The following is a 24,739-nucleotide window of genomic DNA, read 5'->3' as shown; positions in this document are numbered from 1 at the left end:
TTAAACAAGTTTACAAGCAATATAAAAAACGTTACTGCACCTTTAAGAAACACAAATTTTGTCAAAATTTGAAATAACAGTGAAAAAAGGCAGTTACACTAACGAAATTTTTACAGTGTATGTAACAAGTTAGCAGAGCATTGCACCCACTTGCAAATGGATGATTAACCCCTTAATACCCAAAATGGAATAATAAAAGACAAAAACATTTTTTGTTTTTTTGTTTTTTTTTGTTTGTTTTTTTCAAACAGTCACAACAACTGCCACAGCTCTACTGTGGCTTTTTACCTCCCTCAAAAACGACTTTGAAGCCTTTTGAGCCCTCCAGAGATGCCCTGGATCATGCAGAGGGAAACTGAATGTCTCTGTCAGTATTTTTATCTGCACAGAAAAGCACTAAAAAAGGCCCCTCCCACTCATATTACAACAGTGGAAAGCCTAAGGAAACTGTTACTAGGCAAAATTCAAGCCAGCCATGTGGAAAAAAACTAGGCCCCAATAAGTTTTATCACCAAATACATATAAAAACGATTAAACATGCCAGCAAACATTTTATATTACATTTTTATAAGAGTATGCATCTCTATTAATAAGCCTGATACCAGTAGCTATCACTGCATTTAAGGCTTTACTTACATTAGTTCGGTATCAGCAGCATTTTCTAGCAAATTCCATCCCTAGAAAAATATTAACTGCACATACCTTATTGCAGGAAAACCTGCACGCCATTCCCTCTCTGAAGTTACCTCACTCCTCAGAATATGTGAGAACAGCCATGGATCTTAGTTACTTCTGCTAAGATCATAGAAAACGCAGGCAGATTCTTCTTCTAAATACTGCCTGAGATAGACAGTACACTCCGGCACCATTTAAAAATAACAAACTTTTGATTGAAGAATAAACTAGGTATAAAACACCACACTCCTCTTACGACCTCCATCTTGGTTGAGGCTTGCAAGAGAATGACTGGGTATGACAGTTAGGGGAGGAGCTATATAGCAGCTCTGCTGTGGGTGATCCTCTTGCAACTTCCTGTTGGGAAGGAGAATATCCCATAAGTAATGGATGATCCGTGGACTGGATACACTTAACAAGAGAAATAGTCACTGTTTATGCTGCCATAATTTTAAATGTATATATTTATTTACTTTAATAAAAATATACTGTTAGACACAGAACATTATGCAGCCACCATGTGTAAGGAACCGATACCTTAATTAACATTAAAACAAAAAACATTTAACCCATGAATGCCTGTGCACATGCTTCATGTAAACTCATAACACTATGTATGAATTTACATGAATGTGTATTGGGGATAATATACTGACACAAGTATATTTGGATTTTCTACTATCTGTTACACAACTACAGACTTATCTTTGGAACTTATTTTTTTTTATCTGTCCAAAAAGAGGGAGCCGGTAACAAATCTTTATATGCACATGATGTATTGCAATTAGCTGTTTTTTCATTATTTGATTATTTTCATTATCTGTTTTTCATTATCTAATTATTTGTATTAACATTACATTATTGTTACTGTTCACTTATCATAATTTCTGTACTAACTATCTTACCTTTTACCAGTGGGGAATAATATTATTTGTATTTTTTTTTGTTCTCTATCCCCACATTTATTTCAAGCCCTATAACTAAAAACTGTAGCTGATAGTTGTGCTGTGAATATCTTTTGCAGAAATGTTTATATATGTGTACATATATAATAATGTATTTATATGTTTGTGTATATGTATTTACAATCATATGTACACATATACAGACATTTATATAAGTCACATAGGACAGTATCGTCTGCACAAAATACACAAAAAAAGACCAGACAAATGGCATCTCACATCGGAGAAGGCATGAACGATGCCAAAAAAAGCAGGCCGGAACCTCTAAGTCGCCCGGCAGACTCACTTCCAGCAAGGATCCTTGTGATTGTGGGTATCATAGCGCGTAATTGAAACACGGAAGGCAAGCCCCCCTCCATCACACACCCTCCAGCGATCCCAGTGGATTGGTGCAGGTATTGAGGACGTCTTTGAGGTCTTGCTGGGGAAACCCCTTTGAGTGGTGAAAGACTTTCACGTGATCAGCCCCTGCCTGCTGGAAGTGAGTCTGTCGGGCAACTTAGAGGTCCCGGCCTGCTTTGTTTGGCTCTGTTTGTGCCTTCTCCGATGTGAGTTGCCATTTGTCTGTTCTTTTTTTATGTATCTTGTGCAGACAATACTGTCTTATGTGGTGCCTCTTTTTCTGTTTTTACAGGATTTATGTTGTGACTATTCTTTCTCTATCCTGTTTTTTCAGGATTTATGTTGTGACTATTGTTTCTGGGAGTGCTGCCATCTACTTGAACTTGAACTCCAGCTCATCTATAGACATTCCTGTTTGTTTTCTTCACAGATAAGTGCACCTCTGTAGGGCTCCGTAGTTCTATTTTTTCTGATTTATATAAGTGCATTATAAGTGCTATGTTTTTTGCACGATGGGTGTCCGGGTTTTTTTCAACATTTTTTTTTTCGTCATTTACTTTTTTGGGGAATGCGGAAATGCGATGGCGGAGTTTTCGTGTTCACTAAAAAAGAAAATACTGTGCCACTTGTATTCTAGCCCTATGTGTGCGCTGACCAAACTAGTAAAATTAGTAAATTGGCAGCTGAATATGCAGTATTCTAAATGGGTAGAGATTTTGTAATCATTGGAACTAGGTCCAGTGACGATTGTCTGTGTTCTGGAAATAAATCACAATCTAACACAATATAAATAGCATGTGTATTGCTCATTCATTATGTCCTTAGCAAAATTTGCATAGATATGGATTGCTATATAGTGGATCAGTGCTCAATCCACTGACTTCATTAACCAACATTTTGGGAAATGTTGCAAATATGTCTTTTGATAAATATGTAAAATGTCTTGCTTGGCTACTTCAATGGGGCTAGTTTAATAAAAAAATAAACAAGAAAAGGATCCAATCATCTAAAACTTGCCCACATGGCAAGAAATCATGCAATTTTTTAACATTATATTGTACTGGTGAAATCTCCAAAATGTTGCCCATGTAACCCTCTTAATCTCATTAACTGCACTTCTGTTAATACCTGAAATTGTGGAATGCAGTTTACACTCTGTATGCAACAAGCTCAGTTCTAATCACAACCTTTTAGTTTTACGATCACTTAACCTTTTAGCCCTCACAGAAACTTGTCCCTCCTAACACAACTGCTGTAGCCTCTCTGTCCTATGGAGGCCTTCACTTCAGTCACACTAACAAGCAAGGAGACAGACAAGGGGGAGTAGGCATTCTTCTGTCTCCATACTGTACCTTGCACTGCATTACTTTAACCCATTCCCTTTCTTTCTCTTCTCCCCTGTAGCTCTGTGTTTCTGTTATATATCAGCCTCCTGGCCTAACATCACAATTACTTGAGCACTTTGAAGCCTGGCTTCCACACATCCTCTCTTAAAACGTACCTTCTCTAATCTTAGGTGCCCTCAGAATACCCATTCATACTGCTAGATTACGAGTTTTGCGTTAGCCTTAAAAAGCAGCGTTGAGAGGTCCCAACGCTGCTTTTTAACGCCCGCTGGTATTACGAGTCTGGCAGGTACAGGTGTACCGCTCACTTTTTTCCGCGACTCCAACATACCGCAAGTCCACTTACGTAAATTGAATATCCCATATTTTCAATGGGATTTTCCTAACGCCAGTATTACGAGTCTTGGAAAAAGTGAGCGGTAGACCCTCTCCTGTCGAGACTCGTACCACATTTAAAAGTCAGTAGTTAAGAGTTTTATGGTCTAACGCCGTAACATAAAACTAACTAAAGTGCTAAAAAGTACACTAACACCCATAAACTACCTATTAACCCCTAAACTGAGCCCCCCCCCACATCGCAAACACTTCAATAAAAAATTTAACCCCTAATCGCCGCCACCTTAATAAATATATTAACCCCTAAACCGCCGCTCTCCCGCCTCGCAAACAGTTACATTTTATTAACCCCTAATCTGCCGTCCCTAACATCGCTGACACCTACCTACCTACCTACATTTATTAACCCCTAATCTGCCGCCCCCGTCGCCGCAACTATATTAAATGTATTAACCCCTAAAACCTAAGTCTAACCCTAACCCTAACACCCCCCTAACTTAAATATAATTTAAATAAATATAAATAAAATAACTATAATTAAATAAATTATTCCTATTTAAAACTAAATGCTTACCTGTAAAATAAACCCTAAGATAGCTACAATATAACTAATAACATGAAATAACTTTATATAGGCTGAATACACCAATGAAAACATCAAGGGTTTCATAATAAAACAAACTCTATTAACCAATTGAAGGTACTATATACATATAATAAATAATAATGAAAATGTACAAAACAAATAATTTAAAAAGGACAATCTACTGTAGAATTTTTATTGTTTAAAAAGATAGATAATCTCTTTATTACCCATTCCCCAGCTTTGCAAAACCAACATGGTTATATTACTATACTTTTGACCTCTGTGGTTACCTTGTATCTAAGCCTCTGCAGACTGCCCCCTTATTTCAGTTCTTTTGACAGACTTTCATTTTAGTCAGCCAGTGCCCTCTCATAACGTAACTCCATGAGAGTGAGCACAATGTTATCTATATGGTACACATGGATGGATGTAGATACTTTTTCTTCCCAATGAATGTGTTGATGGAAATATAGGGTTGAATGTTTTTATGGGAGATTAATTACTGAATATATATATATATATATATATATATATATATTTATATTTATACAGTGGATATAAAAAGTCTACACACCCCTGTATGTACGGAGGAGGGGCGACAGAAATACGAAACTAATTCAGGTAGAGACCTCTTGGATCTACCGTCTTGATACGGTGGCCCCGAAGGGGCTAAATATACAATTGGACTTTAATGTCTTTCTTCTAATGGGATGTCTATGATTAGTCGATCTAGGTCATCTATGCTAAAAGGATGGACTTGTCCTTAATTATGTATATATGCAAAGTCTCCACAATAACGGTACTCCGTGTTCAGTGTATTGCTGTGGCCTGATTAATGTTTCTTACTATACTCCACTAGACATGAATAACATACATGTGTTATTAATGAAGGTAACTTTATGTATTTATCTACTGTGTATATATGTTAGCGCTTAGATGCTATCATTTAGGCTATTTATAATATTACAATATATGTCTTATGGAGAGTATGATGAGTAATGTACTCTAAAGATAGTGCAGCTTTAATGGTAACAATATACACAATCCGCTTGGGATCTCAAGTAGTGTGGTGTTAACACTCTTTTAAATATTTTCTGTGTGTGTTGTATGGGAAACTCCGCTATTTACTTTCATAATTATGGTACTTGGAACAGTTAGTCCGATGCTATCGGAACCTCCGCCACCCGATATGCGCGTTGTCTAGAAGAGGTACGTGTGATAGATGCGTAAGCGTCATCACGTGGGTTGATCTATGGTAATTAGCCATGTGGCCGGTGTGAGGCCGGACGTGCGCGTACGGGGGCGGCTTCCGATACACCGGAAGTGACAAAGGCACATTACGGGTACTTATAGGTGAGTGGTTTTGGGGGTAGATTAGGAACCTTTTCTTGGGACAAAGATGTTTTAAACAATACCCATTGACAAAGATACCAACAGGTATCGAAACGTTTGGGGACTTTTTGTTTGATGTTGTGAACTGGATTAAAACTTTTGAAAAGACCGGAGAGTGAAGCGCCTTTTCTTCCTTCATTTTGGGGTTGATTGATATCATTGTATGTTTTCCACGCAGCACCCCGGCGGATGCCCAAAGTAACAGTGAGTGCACCTGTTTTCGATATATATATATATATAGATATATATATTATATATATATATATTTATACAGTGGATATAAAAAGTCTACACACCCCTGTATGTATGTGTGTGTGTATATATATATATATATATATATATATATATATATATATATATATATATATATATATATATATATATATATATATATATATATATATAATGCTTTATATATTTTTAATTATTATTTGTTTTGTATATTTTCATTATTATCTGTATATAGTACCTTATAGGGTTAATGGGGTTTAAGCTTATTATGAAACCCTTTATGTTTTTATTAGTTTGTTCAGCCTATATAAAGTGATGTCACAATGTGAGAGTCATTAACCTCTGATGAAGCACAGATGTAATGTGTGAAATCTGTTAGGTCTTTGTGCATATAACATACATATATTATGATTCTGGTTTATACTAAATAAACTACTGAAGGAATTGCAAGTTTACTCGTTTACTCAAGCAGTCTCTTTTTTCTGTTGTTTGAGACTGTCCAAAAGCAGTTTGGAGTACTGCAATTATCCGCTTCTACGGCGCTCTAACTTCTTGCCAGTTTAATTTACGTCTCGTTCGGACACCCTCAATCCCATTCGCTGACACAATCAATACAGCAGCTGAAGGATCCTCCCCTTGTGACATAGATGTACCAATCCTGATCCGATTAGGAGGAGCACACATCCTCTTTGATGAAGGAACCTGGCATTACACACTACACAAGAGTAAATGCGGCGAACGATGGGCTACTTCCTAGGTGTATTCCATATCTAGTAAAGCGAAAGACCCTTCACCAAAAAAGCAGCTAATTTTTGGAGATATGTCAAGTGATTTATGAAACGTTCCTTATACCTCCTAATTGAAGGGACACAATGTTTACCAGATGGTTTAAACAAAGGACATATACTTTGAGAGAAAGTTTTCATAGTTTATCAGAAACTCATTCTACAACTAACTGGCAATTAATATACATTTGGACTACCTTGTTACCCTCACTTGTGATTGCATATTCATCCTATGATGGTTAATAGTAAAACGATTTCCTTCATCCTCAGATCATACAACTCTGCCCTCAGCCTGGTAAAAAACGTCTATGTCTCCTCCCTCGTGTCAACTCATGCATCCAACCCCAAAAGGCTCTTTTCAACCTCTAACTCCCAACTATGTTTGCCTGCACCTGTGGCCACTAACAAACTCACTGCTCAGATTAATCCCTCCTGAAGTCTCCTCTCCCTTTATACTCAGATTACCAACGGTCTCTCTGCAATTTTCCATTGGATGACTTTGCACTAGTTCCAACTAAATCTGTCTAAAACTGAGCAGTTTATTTTTTCCCCCATCTCCGAGACATCTAACACCCGACATTTCTCTTACAGTTAAAGACTCTATTCTTAGCACCACACCCCAGGACCACTGTCTTGAGCTCACACTTGACCCTAAACTCACATTCACTCCACATATTAAAACCCTTACAAAATCCTCCTGTGAGCACATACGCAACATTTCCAGAATACAACCTTTCCTTACTCAAGAAACCACAAAAATACAAATTCATTCCCTCATTTTGTTAAGCATTGACTGCTGCAATCTACTTATAAATGGCCTTTCTAAATGCTGCCTCTACCTCATCCTATCTATCATAAATGCATCAGCTAAACTCATCAACATAAGTCGCCGATCTACATCAGCTACCCCACTCTGCCAGTCTCTACATTAGCTAGCATACAAAGTAATAACCCTAACCTAGAAAACAAGACCAAACCGCCTTACTCGCAACAATATTTACTCTCTCATCTCCAAATAATCCCCAAGCCGTCCTCTTCAATCAAACTCTGACCTACATCTCTTGATTCCTTTTATCACAACGTCCCTCTCTCACCTCCAAGACTTCTCATGAGCTGCTCCTGTCCTCTGGCACTCTCTTACCCCAATCCATCAGACTGTCTCCAACCTTGTATAGCTTTTTAAAAAACCACCTATTCAGGGAAGATTCCCATCTATCCTCTGTTTTTTTTTTCATCCTACCCAAAATAGATCTTGAACTTCCTTGACTTACTGCAAGAATTGAAATCCATGTGACAAGCTACCACAAACGTTATGTCTCTGCGCCCTGTATACTGTAAGCTCTTTGGAGCTGGGCCATACACCTTCTGTGCAAGTTTTATTTAGTCTAATGTTTTTGTATCATATCACAAATTATTGTCATTATATACCCAGCGCTACAGAAGTTTGAAAGAAGAAGAACAATAACAACAACAACTTACTCTGGGAGGACTGGAGGAACGTTGAAACGGGGAACACAGAAGTATGAAAAAACTGCTTTCAGGTGGTATTTGCACCCATCTAGGGTGTCATGGGCAGTTGAGGGAGATCCTTCATTGTGTGGCGAGAAGGGTACCTATCTGCATGCATGGTGGTTTTTAAAAAAGTAAAGGAAATATGGGGTGGGTTCCTTTCGTCTTTTTAGATGAGAAAAAAAAAAGTTATCTCCTTGGAATACTATTTTTAAACTAACCTCTCCAAGGTTTTGTCTCTGTACTCAATAAGCTAAATGTACTTTGTGTGCTACTATAAGAAATTATATAGCTAAATACTGAAAAATCAGTAGTTCCATTCAATTAATATATTATGAACCAGCTCCATTAAAAATACTTCTGAACTGGCTACTGAGATTTGGGAGTACTCCTGGCACTGGCTGGGAGTGAAGATGGATAAGATACAATTATTTCTTATCATGGCTGTTTTGTATTACTGGTATGTTTTTGAATATGGTGATAAGGCACAAATTGAGAATGACCACATGCATCACAGATGTTTTTAAGTTCACTAAATTTGGGTGTTTCTTTTATTTGTTTTGACTTCATAAAATGTTTCATAAAAATAATAGCAAAATAAAAAAACACTTTTGAGCAATGTGTTAATGGGTTACTATAAGGGATGTTTTTAACCATATCTTGCAAAATAGGCAGAACTTTAATCATATATACTTTCGAAAAATATCAATTTATATAATTTGATTGAACAGACAGAATTCTAGCTAAGGGAATTTTATATTAAATTTAACACTTCCAAACACTTCCCATTTAAAGTTGGATTCAGCTCAATCAACATTTTTTTCTGTATACTTACTAGAATATTGCCAAGAAGCCATTGTTGTTCTAGGATGGTCTTCAGCTGCTGATTGGGATGATTCAAAGTAATAGAAGCATTGCTCTATAGCTGCAATAATCTATAGGGAAAACATTGATTTGAAATCAAATATTTAATGCCCCTTTAAATTATTTGGAACACATTTGCATAATTTCTTTTTTAAAACCATCCCCTAGAAGACTTTAGATTAGAATTTCAAAAGCAGCTTGAATTAGTCAAATATATGAAAGGGAAATCTAGTTAAAAAGGACATAAAATTTCACAGATGCTCGCAAATATCTATGGGGTTTAACCCCTACAAACAGATTAAACACATTCTCCAGCAACCTACCGTCCCATATCACTGCTTCCGCTAAGCTTCAAAAGTCCATGAAAAACTAGTTTTCGATCGCATAACCAACTTCCTGTCCTCCAACTCATTGCTTGACCCCCTGCAAGCTGTCTTTCTTCCCCAACACTCAACTGAGACTGCCCTCACCAAAGTTACTAACGATCTTCTTTCTGCTAAAAACAATGGCCACTACTCTATACTTATTTTACTTGACCTGTCTGCTGCCTTTGACACTCTTGCCCACACCCTCCTCCTACGAAGTCTCAGCTCCCTTGGGCTCTGTAACATTGCCCTCTCCTGGATCCACTCTTATCTCTCTAATAGGTTATTTTCTGTCTCATTTGCTGACGGCAACTCCTCTTCATTGCCTCTGTCTGTTGGAGTACCTCAAGGCTCTGTTCTAGGCCCTCTACTCTTCTCTATCTATACTTCCTCACTGGGTAAACTTATCAGTAGCTATGGCTTCAACTATCACCTCTATGCTGATGATACTCAGATCTACCTATCCACACCTGCACGCTATCCTTCTATCCTTTCCCACATCAGCAACTGCTTATCTGGCATTTCTTCCTGGATGGCCTCTAACCACCTAAAAATCAACATGTCCAAGACTGAGCTTTTTCTAATTGCCCCATCTAATTCTACTCCAGTTTATAACTTTAATATCACTGTTGGCAACACCACTATCTCCATATTACCCCAAGTCTGCTGCCTAGGAGTTACACTTGACTCCAATCTGTCCTTCATACCCCACATCAAATTGCTCTCTTCATCCTCTCGCAACCACCTAAGCAATATCTCCCAAATTCGTCCTTTTCTGAGTGCTGAAACTACTAAACAGCTAATCCATTCCATAGTAATTTCTCGGCTTGACTACTGTAATAACCTACTAACTGGCCTTCCTCTCTCCCGCCTTTCCCCCCTTCAATCCATCCTAAATGCCTCTGCTAGGCTAATCAACCGCTCCTGACGTTCTGTATCTGCTGCACCCCTCTGTGAGTCCCTTCACTGGCTCCCCATTCACAGCAGAATTAAATTAAAATTCTCACTCTGACCTACAAAGCCCTTACCAATGCAGCCCCCCCCCCACCTGTCCTCACTCATCAAATATACTCCATCCCGTCCCCTAAGATCCAACAACGATCTACTCCTTGCATCTTCTACCATCACCTCCTCCCATGCTAGACTACAGGACTTCTCTCGTGCAGCACCAACCCTCTGGAACGCACTTCATCGAGCTGTCAGACTTTCCCCCAACCTGTCCTCCTTTAAACGCTCCCTAAAGACCTTCATGTTCAGGGAAGCCTATCACCAAATCAGTAACTAATGAATTCCACTTGAGGAATAGTTGCCCTAATCTAACTCCCCACTAACATCATTCCCACCTTTGCAGTCCCCACCTCCTTTTTCTCACCCTCCTACACATCTAGATTGTAAGTTCTCACAGGAACCGGGCTCCCAATTCCCCCTGTATTTGTTTTTTAAATTTTGTCTGGTGTCTCATATTGTACTGTCCTTTTATCTTTGTTACCCATGGACAGTGCTGCAGAATCTGTTGGCACTTTATAAGTAAAGAATAATAATAATAGCAATAATATTGTGAGTCAGTTCCAGAGCAACAATGCACTACTTGGAGATAGCTGAAAAGATCTGGAGAGTCAATGACCAGAAGCATATGTGTGTAGCCACCATTCACCAGATAACTCCCAGTAATGCATTGCTGCTGCAATTATGTGCATATGCTTCTCAACAAAGAATGCCAAGAGAAAAAGTCAATTTGATAATCAACATTTATTTAAAAATTTGTCTTACAATTGCATGCTCTACCTGAATTACTAAAGTTTAATTTTCAGATCGCAATAAAAGCAAAAACAAAATTGATGCTTACCTGATAAATTTATTTATTTACGGACATGGAGAGTCCACAACTTCATTCCAATTACTAGTGGGATATTCAACTCCTGACCAGCAGGAGGAGGCAAAGAGCACCCCAGCAGAGCTGTTAACTGTCACTTCCCTTACCCATAATCCCCAGTCATTCAGCCGAAGGAAAATGGAAAAGGAAGAAACACAAGGGTATAGAGGTGCCTGAGGTTTACTCCAAAAAACTGCCGCATTAAAATTGAAAGAGGGCGGGGTCGTGAACACTCCATGCCTGGAAAGAAAGAAATTTATCAGGTAAGCATACATTTTGTTTTCTTTCCTATGGCATGGAGAGTCCACAACTTCATTCCATTACTAGAGGGAACCAATACCCAAGCTAGAGGACACAAAATGAAAAGGGAGGGAGAACAAGGCAGGCGGACCTAAACAGAAGGCACCACCGCTTGAAGAACCTTTCTCCCAAAAGAAGCCTCAGTTGAGGCAAAAGTATCAAATTTGTAGAATTTGGAAAAAGTATGCAAAGAAGACTATGTTGCCGCCTTGCAAATCTTTTTTGAAAGCCCAGGAAGAGGAGAGAGCCCTAGTGGAATGAGCCATAACTCTTTCAGGAGGCTGCTGTTCAGCTGTTTTGTTAGCTAAATGAATAACACTTATAAACCAGAGGGAAAGGGTAGTAGAAGTGGCCTTCTTACCTTTACGCTTTCAAGAGAAAACAACAAACAGGGCAGAAGATTGATGAAAATCTTAAGTTGCTTGAAGGTAAAATTTTAAAGCACGCACAACATCCAGGTTATGCAAAAGACATTCCTTATAGGAAGAAGGATTAGGACAAAAAGAAGGAACAACAATTTCTCGATTAATGTTTCGATCCGACACAACCTTAGGGAGAAAACCCAACTTAGTACGAAGGACCGCCTTATCTGCATGAAAAATAAGGTACGGGGAATCACACTGCAGAGCCGAAAGCTCAGAAACTCTGGGAGCGGAAGAAATAGCAAGAAGAAACAAAACCTTCCAAGATAACAATTTTATATCAACAACATGAATCGGCTCAAACGGCGGGCCTGCTGCAAAAATGAAAAGAACGAGGTTAAGGCTCCAAGGAGGAGCAACAGGTTTAAACACAGGCCTGATTCTGACCAGGGCCTAAACAAAAGCTTGAACATCTGGCAAATCTGACGTTTGTGCAAAAAGATAGACAGTGCAGAAATCTGACCGTTCAGAGTACTGACTGACAAAGCTTTCTCCAGGACATCCTGAAGAAAAGATAAAATGCAGGGAATCCTCACCCGATTCCAGGAGAAACCCTTAGATTTGCACCAATAAAGGTATTTATGCCATACCTTATGGTAAATCTTGCGAGTAACAGGTTTACAAGCCTGAAGCATGGTATCAATGACTACCTCAGAAAAACCATGTCTAGTCAAAACTAGGCGTTCAATCTTTAAAGGGACATTAAACCCCAAAATTGTCTTTCATGATTCAGATAGGAAATATAATTTTAAACAACTTTCCAATGTATTTCTATTATTTAATTTGCTTCATTTTTCAGATATCATTTGGTGAAGAAATAGCAATGCACATGTATGAGCCAATCACACGAGGTATCTATGTGCAGCCACCAATCAGCAGCTGCAATGCCTATCTAGATATGCTTTTCAGCAATGGATATCAAGAGAATGAAGCATATTAGATAATATAAGTAAATTAGAAAGTTGTTTAAAATAGCACGCTCTTTCTTAATCATGAAAGAAAAAATATGGGTTTAATGTCCCTTTAAGCAGTCAGCTTCAGAGAATCCAGATTTGGATGGAGGTAACCTTCAAGGTGGAAGAGATGACATCTTCGCCAGATCCGCGAAACAGATCCTGTGAGGCCATGCAGGAGCTATTAGAATTAAAGATGCTCTCTCCTGTTTGATACGAGCAATGACTCGTGGAAGGAGAGCAAATGGAGGAAACAGGTATGCCAGAGAGAAGGTTCAAGGAACCGCTAGAGCATCAATTAGAGCGGTCTGAGGATCTCTTGAACTTGAACTGTACTTTGGGAGCTTGGCGTTTTTGACGAGATGACAACAGACCCAACTTCGGAACCCCCCACCTGAGCGTTATCTTTGAGAGCACTTCCGGATGGAGAGAACACTTTCCGGGATGAAAAGTCTGTCTGCTCAGAAAATTCGACTCCCAGTTGTCCCCCCCTGGAATGTGGATAGCAGATAGGAGACAATCGTGAGCTTCTGCCCACTGCAGAATGCGAGTCACCTCCTTCATAGCTAAGGAACTCCGAGTTCCTCCCTGGTGGTTGATGTAAGCCACCGAGGTGATATTGTCCGACTGGAATCTGAAAAACCGGACTAAAAGATAATTGAGGCCAAGCTGTCAAGGCATTGAAGATTGCTCTCAACTCGAATCACCCAGGAAAGTCTCAGGAAGCAAGTGCCCCGAGACAGATGTTCCTGCAAAATCCACCACTAGAGAGACTCTTGTTAGGGGATCCAGATCTATCCTCTGCGAGAAATCTTAACGGTCTCCGTTCCATTTATTGAGCATGCATAGTTGCAGAGGTCTCAGATGGAATCGAGCAAAATCCAGGAGGCAGGTGTTCTCCCTAACAGTTTAAGTGACCACTGCTTAGCTTACTGCGTGCGCAAAATAAAGGCTACTAAATCCTCTCCCAAGGTTAAAATCACCAGGTCCTTCAAAAAATTTAATCTTCAATCATTTCTAAATGACATCAAGAACCTCCCCTGGCACAGATTAAACTTAATTCTAGATTTAGACTCTGCAGTTGAATTCATTCAGTCCGAACTCCTACAAGTTTGGAATTTGCATGCCCGTTGCGTAAGATGAGAGTAAAAGGAGCACATATGAATTGGATCACAGCTGACCTCATTCAAATGTACCAGTTTCGGGATTCTTTGTGGTCAAAGTACAAGCATACTGGCTCTATGAACAATCACTGTGTATATAGACAATGGCGAAATATATGCACTAAACAAACAAAATTGGCCAAGGCCCAATATTTCTGTAAAAATCTGAACAATAACATATAAACCCTAGAAAGTTTTGGAAAGTCATAAATAGCTTACACACTCCCCCAATCCACTCCCAATCTTCCACTGTCAAAGTGGATAACCAAACCCTGCAACTTCCCTTAGAAGTAGCAAATGCCATTAACAATTATTTTGTCAGATGCTCCACCACCCTGATTGACAAACTATTAAATGACACACATCCTGAAACTACAAATGTGGGTCTTTGCACTAAATCTGCAAAGACCCAATATAGAGAAGTTCAATTTTAGACCTGTACCCATCAATGTCATTAAGAAACACCTTAATAATCTAAAAATGAAAAACCAGTCTGGACCTGATCAAATCCCAGCAATGCTGTTGAAGCTCATTGTGCCGGCAATTGCTAAACCTGTTATAACCCTAATTAGTGCCTATCCATAAAAGTGGTAAGTTAACCTTGGTTACTAACTATTGCCCAATACCATTGCTCCCAGTATTGTCAAAAATCTTAGAAAAATGCGTCCATATGCAACATTGTGAGTATTACCAACAATCTAACTATCTGACCCCTGTTCAATCAGGTTTTCTCCCAAATTACTCCACTACAACTGCCCTCCTAAAAGTTTGCAATGACATCCAAACTGGCATGGAACAAGGAGACCTAACGAGCAATTTTCCTTGATTTTGCAAAGGCCTTTGACACAGTAGACCACGACATACTTCTGCTCAAACTAAAAAACTCAGGTATTGGGGATCGTCCGCTAACCTGGTTTCGATCATATGTATCGGATCGATCACAGTATGTCTCCATTTCTAAAAGTGACTCCCTCCCTCTCCCAGTCACGTGTGGTGTTCCCCAAGGTTCCATTCTCGGCCCCCTACTATTCACACACAAATGATCTGCCAAATGTCTGCAAATCCTCCACTGTACACATGTTTGCAGACAACACGGTAATCTATACAAACAAATCCGATCTGCCGCAGCTTGAGGCAGTGCTCCAAGACCAGTTCACAGAGGTAGAAAAGTGGATCTCAAAAAACAAACTCTTCCTAAACACTGACAAAACTGTCACAGTGATCTTTGGAACGGGACCTAAATTACACAAACTACAAAATTCCCATCTACGCCTCAAAACAAAATCAAATGGCACACTGACCGCAGTCAACCCTTTCAAATACTTGGGTATGTTGTTAGACCCCAATCTTTCTTTTGGCCTCCACATAGAAATAATAGCATCTAAACTCTATCCAAAACTAGGTGCCCTGTACAGAAACAAATCCTGCCTCAGCCCTACAGTAAAGGAAAAGATTGTACAGCAAATGCTGATGCCGATCATGGATTATGGGGATGTAGTATATGCACCTGCACCGCAAACTCACCTTAATAAATTTAATACACTGTATAACTCGTTCTGCCGCTTTGTGCTACAATGTAACTACAGGATCCACCATTGTGACATGCTAAAATAACTAAACTGGCTGTCGCTGGAATCCAGACGCACCCTCCATCTTTGCAGCCTTGTGTTTAAGAGCTTTTCTGGGAAGCTCCCACCCTACCTAAGCAGAATGCTTTCCCCGGCTGTTCCCACCTCCCATAACCTCCGATCCAGTACCAGCACATTATTTAGTCTGCCTCCATACAAAAAGAAAGCAGCTCGATCCTCCTTTTCCTACAGAGCACCACAATTATGGAACGACCTCCCGCACACTTTAAAACCTTCCCCAAGCATAAAATCGTTTAAGAGATCCCTCTTTGCATATCTCAAAACAGAATGCACCTGTCATGGTTGATTATATATTTCCTACCTGTTCTATGTTAAATTTTGCATATGCTATGTATCCATATTGTTTTTGTATTTTATTGTACCCTATTGTATCAATGCAATGTTTTGTGGACCCAGGACATTCTTGAAAATGAGAGACATCTCAATGTATCCTTCCTGGTAAAATATTTTATAAATAAAATAAAAGGAATGATTTCCATAGAAGCAACCATCAGACCAACCACCTCCATGCATTGAGCCACTGATGGACGAATAGCAGACTGGAGAGAAAGGCACAAAGCAAGAAGTTTGGATTTTCTGACATCAGTCAGGAAAATCTTCATGAACAGGGAATCTCTATGATTGTCCTTAAGAAACACACACTTGTAGCTGGAACAAGGGAACTCTTTTTAGATTCACTTTCCATCCTTGGGAATGTAGAAAAGATAACAACAACTCTGTATAAGATTTTGCTAGTTGAAAAGATAACGCCTGAGCCAAGATGTCATCTAGGTATGGCGCCACTGCAATTCCCTGGGATCTGACCACTGCCAAAATAAATATTCTGGAAGCCGTGGCAAGACCAAAAACAAATTGGAAATGCTTGTTCAGAAAGGCAAACCTTAGAAACTGGTAATGAATGGGAACATGTAGATACGCGTCTTTCAGGTCTATGGTCAACATGAAATGACCTTCCTGAACCAAAGAAAGAATGGAACGAATAGTTTCCATCTTGAATGACGGAACCCTGAAGAATTTGTTGAGGCACTTTAGGTCTAGAATGGGACGGAAAGTTTCCTCCTTTTTGGCAACCACAAAGAGATTTGAATAGAATCATTGTCCCTGTTCCTCTACAGGAACTGGAACAATTACTCCAAATAAGGATAGGTCCTCTACGTAGTTTAAGAAGGCCTCCCACTTTACTTGGATTGTGGATAGTCTTGACAGGAGAAATCTGCCCCTTGGAGGGCAAGACTTGAATCCTATTCTCTAACCCTGGGATACTATATCCACAGCCCACAGATCTGGGACATTGCGTATCCAAGCTTGCTGAAAAAGAGAAATCCTGCCCCCCACTTGATTCAAAATTGGATCGGGGCGGACCCTTCATGCTGATTTATAATCAGCGGAAGGCTTCTTGTTTTGCTTCTCCTTATTCCAAGGCTAACTGGATCTCCAAGAGGTCTTGGATTGATCTGGTTTGGAAGAAGAGGAGGAAGACTTTGGTCCTTTAAAGTTATAAAAGGAGCAAAAAATTGAATTCTGGCGACGCTTAGGTCTATTCTTCTTGTCCTGAGGTAGGAAAGATCCCTTTCCACCTGTAATTTCAGAAATGATTTCCGACAAGACCAGGACTAAATAAAGTTTCACCTTTATAAGGTAAAGGCAAAAGCCGACCAGGATTTTAACCACAGAGCTCTGCAAGCTAGAACAGTGAAGCTAGTGATCTTAGCTCCCAGTCTAATTACCTGCATGTTAGCATCGCAGATAAAGGTAATGGCTAGTTTAAGAGCTTTGATTCTATCTTGGATCGCCTCTATTGTAGTCTCTTCTGATATCAGATCAGACAAGACATCGCACCAATAAGATGCTGTTCCCGCAACCATAGCAATACTTGCCGCAGGTTGTCACTGTAATCCTTGATGAATGTACATCTTTTTTAAGTAAGTCTCTAGCTTCTTATCCATGGGATCCTTAAAGGAACAACTATCCTCTATAGGAATGGTAGTTCTTTTAGCTAGAGTAGAGATAGCTCTTTCTACTTTAGGCACAGTGCGCCATGAGTCACGAATAAAGTCAACAACAGGAAACTTATTTTTAAAAACAGGGGAAGGTAAAAAAAAGGAACCCCTGGCATTTCTAATTTCTGAGCTATAATTTTAGACATCTCGTCTGGAACAGGAAAAACATCCACAGATGAGGGAGAATCATAAACTCTATTAAAGTTTAGTAGACTTTTTAGGGTTGACCGCATCCGAAGGTTCAGAGTCGTCCAAAGTAGCTAGAACCTTCTTCAGAAGCAACCGGAGATGTTCAAGCTTAAATCTGAAATTAACTTCTTTAGATTCTGAAGAATTTTTCCCCATCATGTCAGAGTCTGAGATTTCACCTTCAGAAGCTACTGAAGTATCCTCCTCATCATACATTTGAGAAAGGCTGACCAGAGCAGATTTAGAGGGGTCAGAAACCTTACTAGCAGAAATATGTTTAGATTTCCTCTTACGCTTACCCGAAGTAGGGAAAGCAGATAAAGCTGCAGACACAGCAGAAGATATCTGTGCAGCAAAATTTCCTAGTAAATAAACACCCCCAGAAGGTTGAGAGGAACCGCAAGGCACTGCATGTGATATTACCATAGCTTGGGACGTCTGAGGAGAAAGCTGAGGCATATCCTGAACAGCATTGTCTTGAGAGACATATGGTTTTTAAGGGAGTAATTTTGTCTTTAAATTTTAAGGTCTTAGACAGGCAAGTGGCGCAGAATTGCACAGGGGGTACAATATTTGTCAAAGGAAATAGATGTATTTCCAAATTAAAAAATATATAAAATTTTAATATCACCAATACGGTATATAAAAAAATCACTGTTTGCAGCAAAAAGGAAAAAAATGTTTTAACAAAGTTTTCCTCACACCTCTATACCTCAGCTTAGCTGAGGAGTCTTACCGCACCAGGACCGGAGATCACTAGAAAACTGCAAAGGAGAATCTCTAGATTCAGATCCGCTTGATAAATTAATAAGATCCTGTCGATCCGACAACTAGCCGACACATATGTAAAACAGCGTGATCGCTATGCTGCCTAACTGACTCCACTTGTACAAGAACTACAACGGAAGAGCGGAGTCACATGATCGGAGCAAGAAAGAAACTGCCTCATGGAAAAAGCGCGCATTTCTGACCGACCAAATATAAAATTTAAGCACTCTGCATCTCATTTTATTAAAGTCTGATTAAATTTACATGCTCTGATGAACAAGAGCATTACATTTTGTCTCATAATATAACAATTAAATAAAGCATATCTAAACCATAAACCCTTCAGCCAGTCTCTCCTAATTGATAAGGGTAAATAAGATTAACCCCTTAACGCTTCACATGCCAGTGCCTGCCAAAAACTGCACAAAAGTTAACCCATCCATAAGGTTAACTGTCCCAAAGGTTGATCCACTAGAGGAATTAACCTCCTAAGTGCTGTCCTTCAATACCAAGAAGGCAAAGGCACTTACCTGTGGATCCAGATGCCGGGCAGGAACAGCTTCTTAGGTGTGATAGATACTCCACTTTCTATCAGGGACCTAAAGAAAAAGAAAGAACAGAGTAACCAACCCTGGCTTTCTAAAAGGGGTAGCAATAATGTTAGAAATAAAGCAAAGACAACCTCACCACTTTGTAACTGCTAATAGCCACGATTACTCTTACTAAAGAGATTGACATGGACACAGCATAACCCCAATTCAAGCTTGCAGGAAAAAGTACCCATAAAAGGATTACATATCTTCAAAAACCATCTTTGCACATACTCCATTGACAGAGGCAAAGAGAATGACTGGGGATTATGGGTAAGGAAAGTGACACTTAACAGCTCTGGGGTGCTCTTTCCCTCCTCCTGCTGGTCAGGAGTTAAATATCTCACTAGTAATTGGAATGAAGTCGTGGACTCTCCATGCCATAAGAATGAAAAGGTATGTGGCCACAACAAAAATAAAATGATTACTTATTACTTCAGTACTGAATATGACTACTTAATGTGTTTGACAGCAGAATTGTTTTTCAATTAATTACTAATATTAATTCAAGATATCTATGCAATCAACATTTTTATATAATTGCAAGCAATTAACTTTTTTTAAAAAAAAACAAGCACTTCAATGCAATCATAAATAAATCATTTTAATAATAATATTTTATTTGAGTAGATGTTTCATAATGATTTTAGACATATTTAAACCTTGTGTGTTTATTAACGTGAGCTAAGTACTCAGTATTTATAACATTATTAGTAAATTTTTTAATGTATGACAGAAGTTACACATACATTAAATTGCATTTAATCATAAGCACTTTGGATCAGGGCCAGCCTCCTCTGTCATTTTGTATTTCCAAGTTTAATATCTGGACTCAAACCATTATTATAAATATTATTATTATTAGGGCATTAAAGGGACACTGAACCCAAATTTTTTATTTCATGATTCAGATAGAGCATGCAATTTTAAGCAACTTTCAAATTTACTCCTATTATCAATTTATCTTCATTCTCTTGCTATCTTTATTTGAAAAGCAAGAATGTAAGTTTAGAAGGCGGCCCATTTTTGGTTCACAACCTGGGTGTCAGGTTTTTTTTCCCTCTTTTGTTTGCCATGTGCTGCTGGAAGCCATTTTACTCACCTCTCTTGCTGACTTGGTGCATTCTGTGTGATGCTGCTCATTTCCTGCACTTCCTTTTATGGCCAAACTGGTGTTCATCATCAGTGTGAGACAGGATGCAGTCTCAGAATTGTGATGTCATCACTTATTATTTAAAGGGCCTCTGTTCATTATGTTTTGCCCTTGCGTTGTCTCAGACCTGTTTGTGAGAGCTCCTGTTTATTACCTGGCTGTCTGACGTCCCTCCTCGTTCCTGATCCCTGGCTTGTTCCTGACTCTGCTGTTCTCCTTGTTCCTGATTCCTGCTCGTCTGACTACTCGCTTTGGCTCCTGACTCGGCTTGTCTGACTATTCTCTTTGGCTCCTGACTCGGCTCGTCTGACTACCAGCTCTGGTTTTGATTCCTGGCTTATTATTTGTTTTGAGGACTTTTTATTATTTTCTGCTATTAATAAATGTGTGATTATTTTTGCACTTCTCGTCTCAGTCTGATTCCTGGCACCCTGACATAACGCAAGGGCCATTAATCCTGATGGCGCTAATAATCCACCTTTACCTGCCATAATTTCCAGGATGGATGAACAGGATCACCGCTTGGATCAATTTGCACTAGCCCTGCAAACCCTGCTGACTCGCACTGCACATTTGGACCAAAGTGTCCCGCAAGTTATGGCTGATCCTGTTTTCGCTGCTGCACCTAGTCCTACCAGGTGCATGTCCGGTCCTGCACCTCTACCTCAGCGATATGGAGGCGATCCTAATCAGTGCAGAGGGTTTTTGAACCAGGTGGGCATTTACTTTGAGATGTTACCTCAGGCGTTTCCCTCTGACAGAGCTAAGGTGGGATTTCTCATCTCGTTACTCTCTGAAAAAGCTCTTGCCTGGGCTCATCCCTTGTGGGAGACTAATAAACCTGTGATTTCAAATTACCCTGAATTTGTGGCCTCCTTTCAAAGGGTATTTGATGTTCCGGCTTGCTCCTCCTCTGCTGCTAAACGACTCATGTCCATTCAGCAAGGTACAAGATCTGTTGCTCAGTATGCCATTGAGTTTCGTACGCTTGCCGCGGAGGTAGGTTGGAACAATGAAGCCCTTGTTGCCGCCTTCTTTCATGGGCTCTCTGATGCGATTAAAGACGAAGTTGCTGCCAGAGATTTACCAGAGGATCTCGAGGCATTGGTGTCTTTTTTTTATCCTAATTGACATCAGACTCAGAGAGAGGCCCTCTTTCAAGGAGCGCTTGCGGAAGCCTCCTGTTAAATTGTCTCCTACGTGTTCGTTCCCACCCATGACTCCCTCTCCTCCCATGCCTCCTGGTCCCTGGTCACCAGGTACTGCTGAGCCGATGCAGTTGGGATTCACGTGTCTCTCTGTGGCGGAGAGGGCATTTGGGAGGAGGGAGAGGCTCTCCCTCTATTGTGGGTTACAGGGCCACTTTTTGAAGTCTTGTCCTACAAGGCCGGGAAACGCTCACACCTAAGGTCCTGTCTGGGGGGCAGACCTTGGGTGGTTTATCCTCGTCCCCAGAACCGCTAAAGGAGAAACCTTTGGTCATGGTTGTCCTTTCCTGGGTGGACTCCTCCATAGTCACCCAGGCTCTTGTTGACTCCGGTGCTGCGGGCTATTTCATTGACAGTGCTTTTGTATCTAAGCACTCTATTCCTGTTTTTCCTCGGTCTGCTCCACTTGCTATTGAGGCCATTGATGGCAGGCCCCTTCAGCCAGCACTCGTTACTCACAAAACTGCTCCGTTATCCATGGCTGTTGGGGCTCTCCATTTTGAAACCCTCCAGTTCCAGGTGATAAACTCTCTGCATTGTCTGGTTGTTCTGGGTTATCTCTGGCTCCAAAAGCACAATCCCAGTCACGTCTGGCACAGGTCCGAAATTTTGTTGTGGTCTCCAAAATGTATTTCCACTTGTCTTCGGAAACCAGTTAAAGTCTTGTGCACTTCTTCAGTATCTCAATTGCCAGAGGAGTACCGGGAGTTCCTAGACGTTTTTGACAAGGTGCGTGCCGGTACGTTGCCTCCTCACCGGTCTTACGATTGTGCCATAGACCTGCAACCCAGAGCCATTCCTCCTCGAAGCCGGGTTTACCCTCTGTTTGTCGCGGAGAATTGTGCTATGGAGGAGTATGTTGCCGATGCTCTGTCGCGGGGGATCATCCGCAAATCCTGCTCTCCTGCAGGGGCTGGCTTCATCTATGTGAAGAAAAAGGGTGGCGAGTTAAGACCATACATCGATTATAGGGGTTCTAATTGTCTTACCATTAAGAAAGCTTACCCTATTGCGCTAACGGAACTCTTTGACCGCCTCAAGGGAGCTACGGCCTTTACTAAACTTGATTTGAGAGGAGCGTACAATCTCGTTAGGATCAAGGAGGGTCACGGATGGAAAACAGCATTTAACACCAGGAGCGGGCATTATGAGTATCTTGTAATGCCCTTTGGCCTATGTATTGCTCCTGCTGTATTCCAGGAATTTATTAATGATGTCCTACGAGATATGTTGCAACAGTGTGTTGTGGTGTACTTAGACGACATCCTCATACACTCACCCACACTTGAGGCTCATCGTTCTGATGTTACACGGGTTCTTCAGAAACTACGTGAGAATGGCCTGTTTTGTAAACTCGAGAAATGTGAGTTTCATCAGACTCAAGTAACCTTCCTAGGTTATGTTATCTCCGTTGCAGGGTTCCCCATGGATCCTGACAAGTTATCTGCAGTTCTGCAGTGGCCTCGCCCAATTGGTCTTCGGTCTATTCAACGTTTTTTGGGGTTCGCCAATTACTATAGAAGGTTTATTAAAAACTTTTCTTCCTTGGTCAAACCTATCACAGACATGACCCGTAAAGAGAATGATCCACTCCATTGGTCACCTACTGCCATTAAGGCCTTTGATAGTCTTAAAACTGCCTTTGCTGCCGCTCCAGTTCTGACTCATCCTAACCCTGTCCTGCCTTTCGTTCTTGAGGTCTGAGACTGGAGTAGGTGCCCTCTTGTCTCAACGTCCTACGCCTGACGGTTCCTTGCATCCGTGAGGTATCTTTTCTAAGAAATTGTCTCCAGTGGAGTGCAATTATGAAATTGGCGACAGGGAATTACTGGCCATAATTTTGGCACTCAAGGAATGGAGGCATCTTCTCGAGGGTACTAGCATGCCTGTACTCATTCTTACTGACCACAAGAATCTAACTTATCTATCTGAAGCAAAACGTTTGTCGCCCCGACAGGCCAGATGGGCGTTATTTTTTGTCTCGGTTTAATTATGTGGTTTCCTACCTGCCTGGTAGTAAGATGCCCTCTCTCGACACTTTTCGCCTCTGTCCAAGGAGGAGTCTGTACCTACTCCAGTTATACCTCCTGACCATATTTTGGCTACCATACGTACTAATTTGAGATCCTGGCTGCACAAACCAATGCACCTCCTGAGAAACCTAGTGGTAAGTGTTTTGTTCCTGAGAATCTTCGAACTAAACTTTTGCACACTTACCACTATCCTAAAGCCGCAGATCACCCAGGCAAGAACCAAATGATTTGGTCTGTCACTCGACAATTCTGGTGGCCAGGTCTTTGTTCTGATGTTGCTGCGTATTTTGCCTCCTGCTCAGTTTGTGCACAGAATAAGACTCCTCAACGTCTTCCTATGGGTCTTCTTAAACCTATTGCTAATGGTGAGCGTCCTTGGACACATCTTTCCATGGACTTCATTGTCGAGCTCCCCATTTCCAATGGCAATACTGTTATCCTTATGGTGGTTGACCGTTTTTCTAAAATGTCACATTGCATTCCCTTGAAGAAGTTGCCTACCGCTCAGGAGCTTGCTTCAATGTTTGCCCGTGAGATCTTCCGTTTACATGGGTTACCCAAGGAGATAGTGTCGGACCAGGGTAGCCAGTTTGTCTCCAGATTTTGGCGTTCCTTTTGTGCTCAAATGGGGATCGAGCTTTCCTTCTCCTCGGCATATCACCCTCAATCCAATGGGGCTGCAGAACGGTCTAATCAAGCTATGGAACAGTTACTCTGTTGTTATGTCTCAAATCACCACAATAATTGGTCTGAACTGTTACTTTGGGCAGAGTTTGCTCGTAATAGTGCTATTAATGCTTCCTCCAAGCTATCCCCGTTCATGGCGAATTATGGGTTTCAACCATCCTTGTTGCCCGATTCATTCATGTCTCAGGGTATTCCGGCTTTGGAGGAGCATCTCCGGCAACTCCGTTCCATGTGGGTGCAGATTCAGGATTTGCCCCCCTCCTACGCCAACCTTTATATGGGTTGGTGGGAGCTGTTCCACGTTTATGGACAAGAAAACTCTTTTCGTCAAAACATTACATTTTACAGGTGTTAT

The 24,739-nt window shown here is 40.5% G+C and overlaps 1 protein-coding gene across 1 annotated transcript in view; it reads right to left on the bottom strand.

Moving 5' to 3' along the window:
• The window catches only part of TBC1D32 (TBC1 domain family member 32), a 695,824-nt gene that overhangs the window by 486,298 nt on the left and 184,787 nt on the right, over positions 1-24,739 (bottom strand). Inside the window, exon 12 of the mRNA XM_053710787.1 lies at positions 9,003-9,102. Within this exon, the coding sequence (XP_053566762.1) occupies positions 9,003-9,102 (100 nt within the window). The remainder of the gene's footprint in view (positions 1-9,002; positions 9,103-24,739) is intronic.

This window comes from Bombina bombina, chromosome 4 (assembly GCF_027579735.1).
Source record: "Bombina bombina isolate aBomBom1 chromosome 4, aBomBom1.pri, whole genome shotgun sequence".
In the NCBI taxonomy this organism is placed as follows: Eukaryota; Metazoa; Chordata; class Amphibia; order Anura; family Bombinatoridae; genus Bombina; species Bombina bombina.
This window is presented reverse-complemented; position numbering and strand designations above follow the sequence as displayed.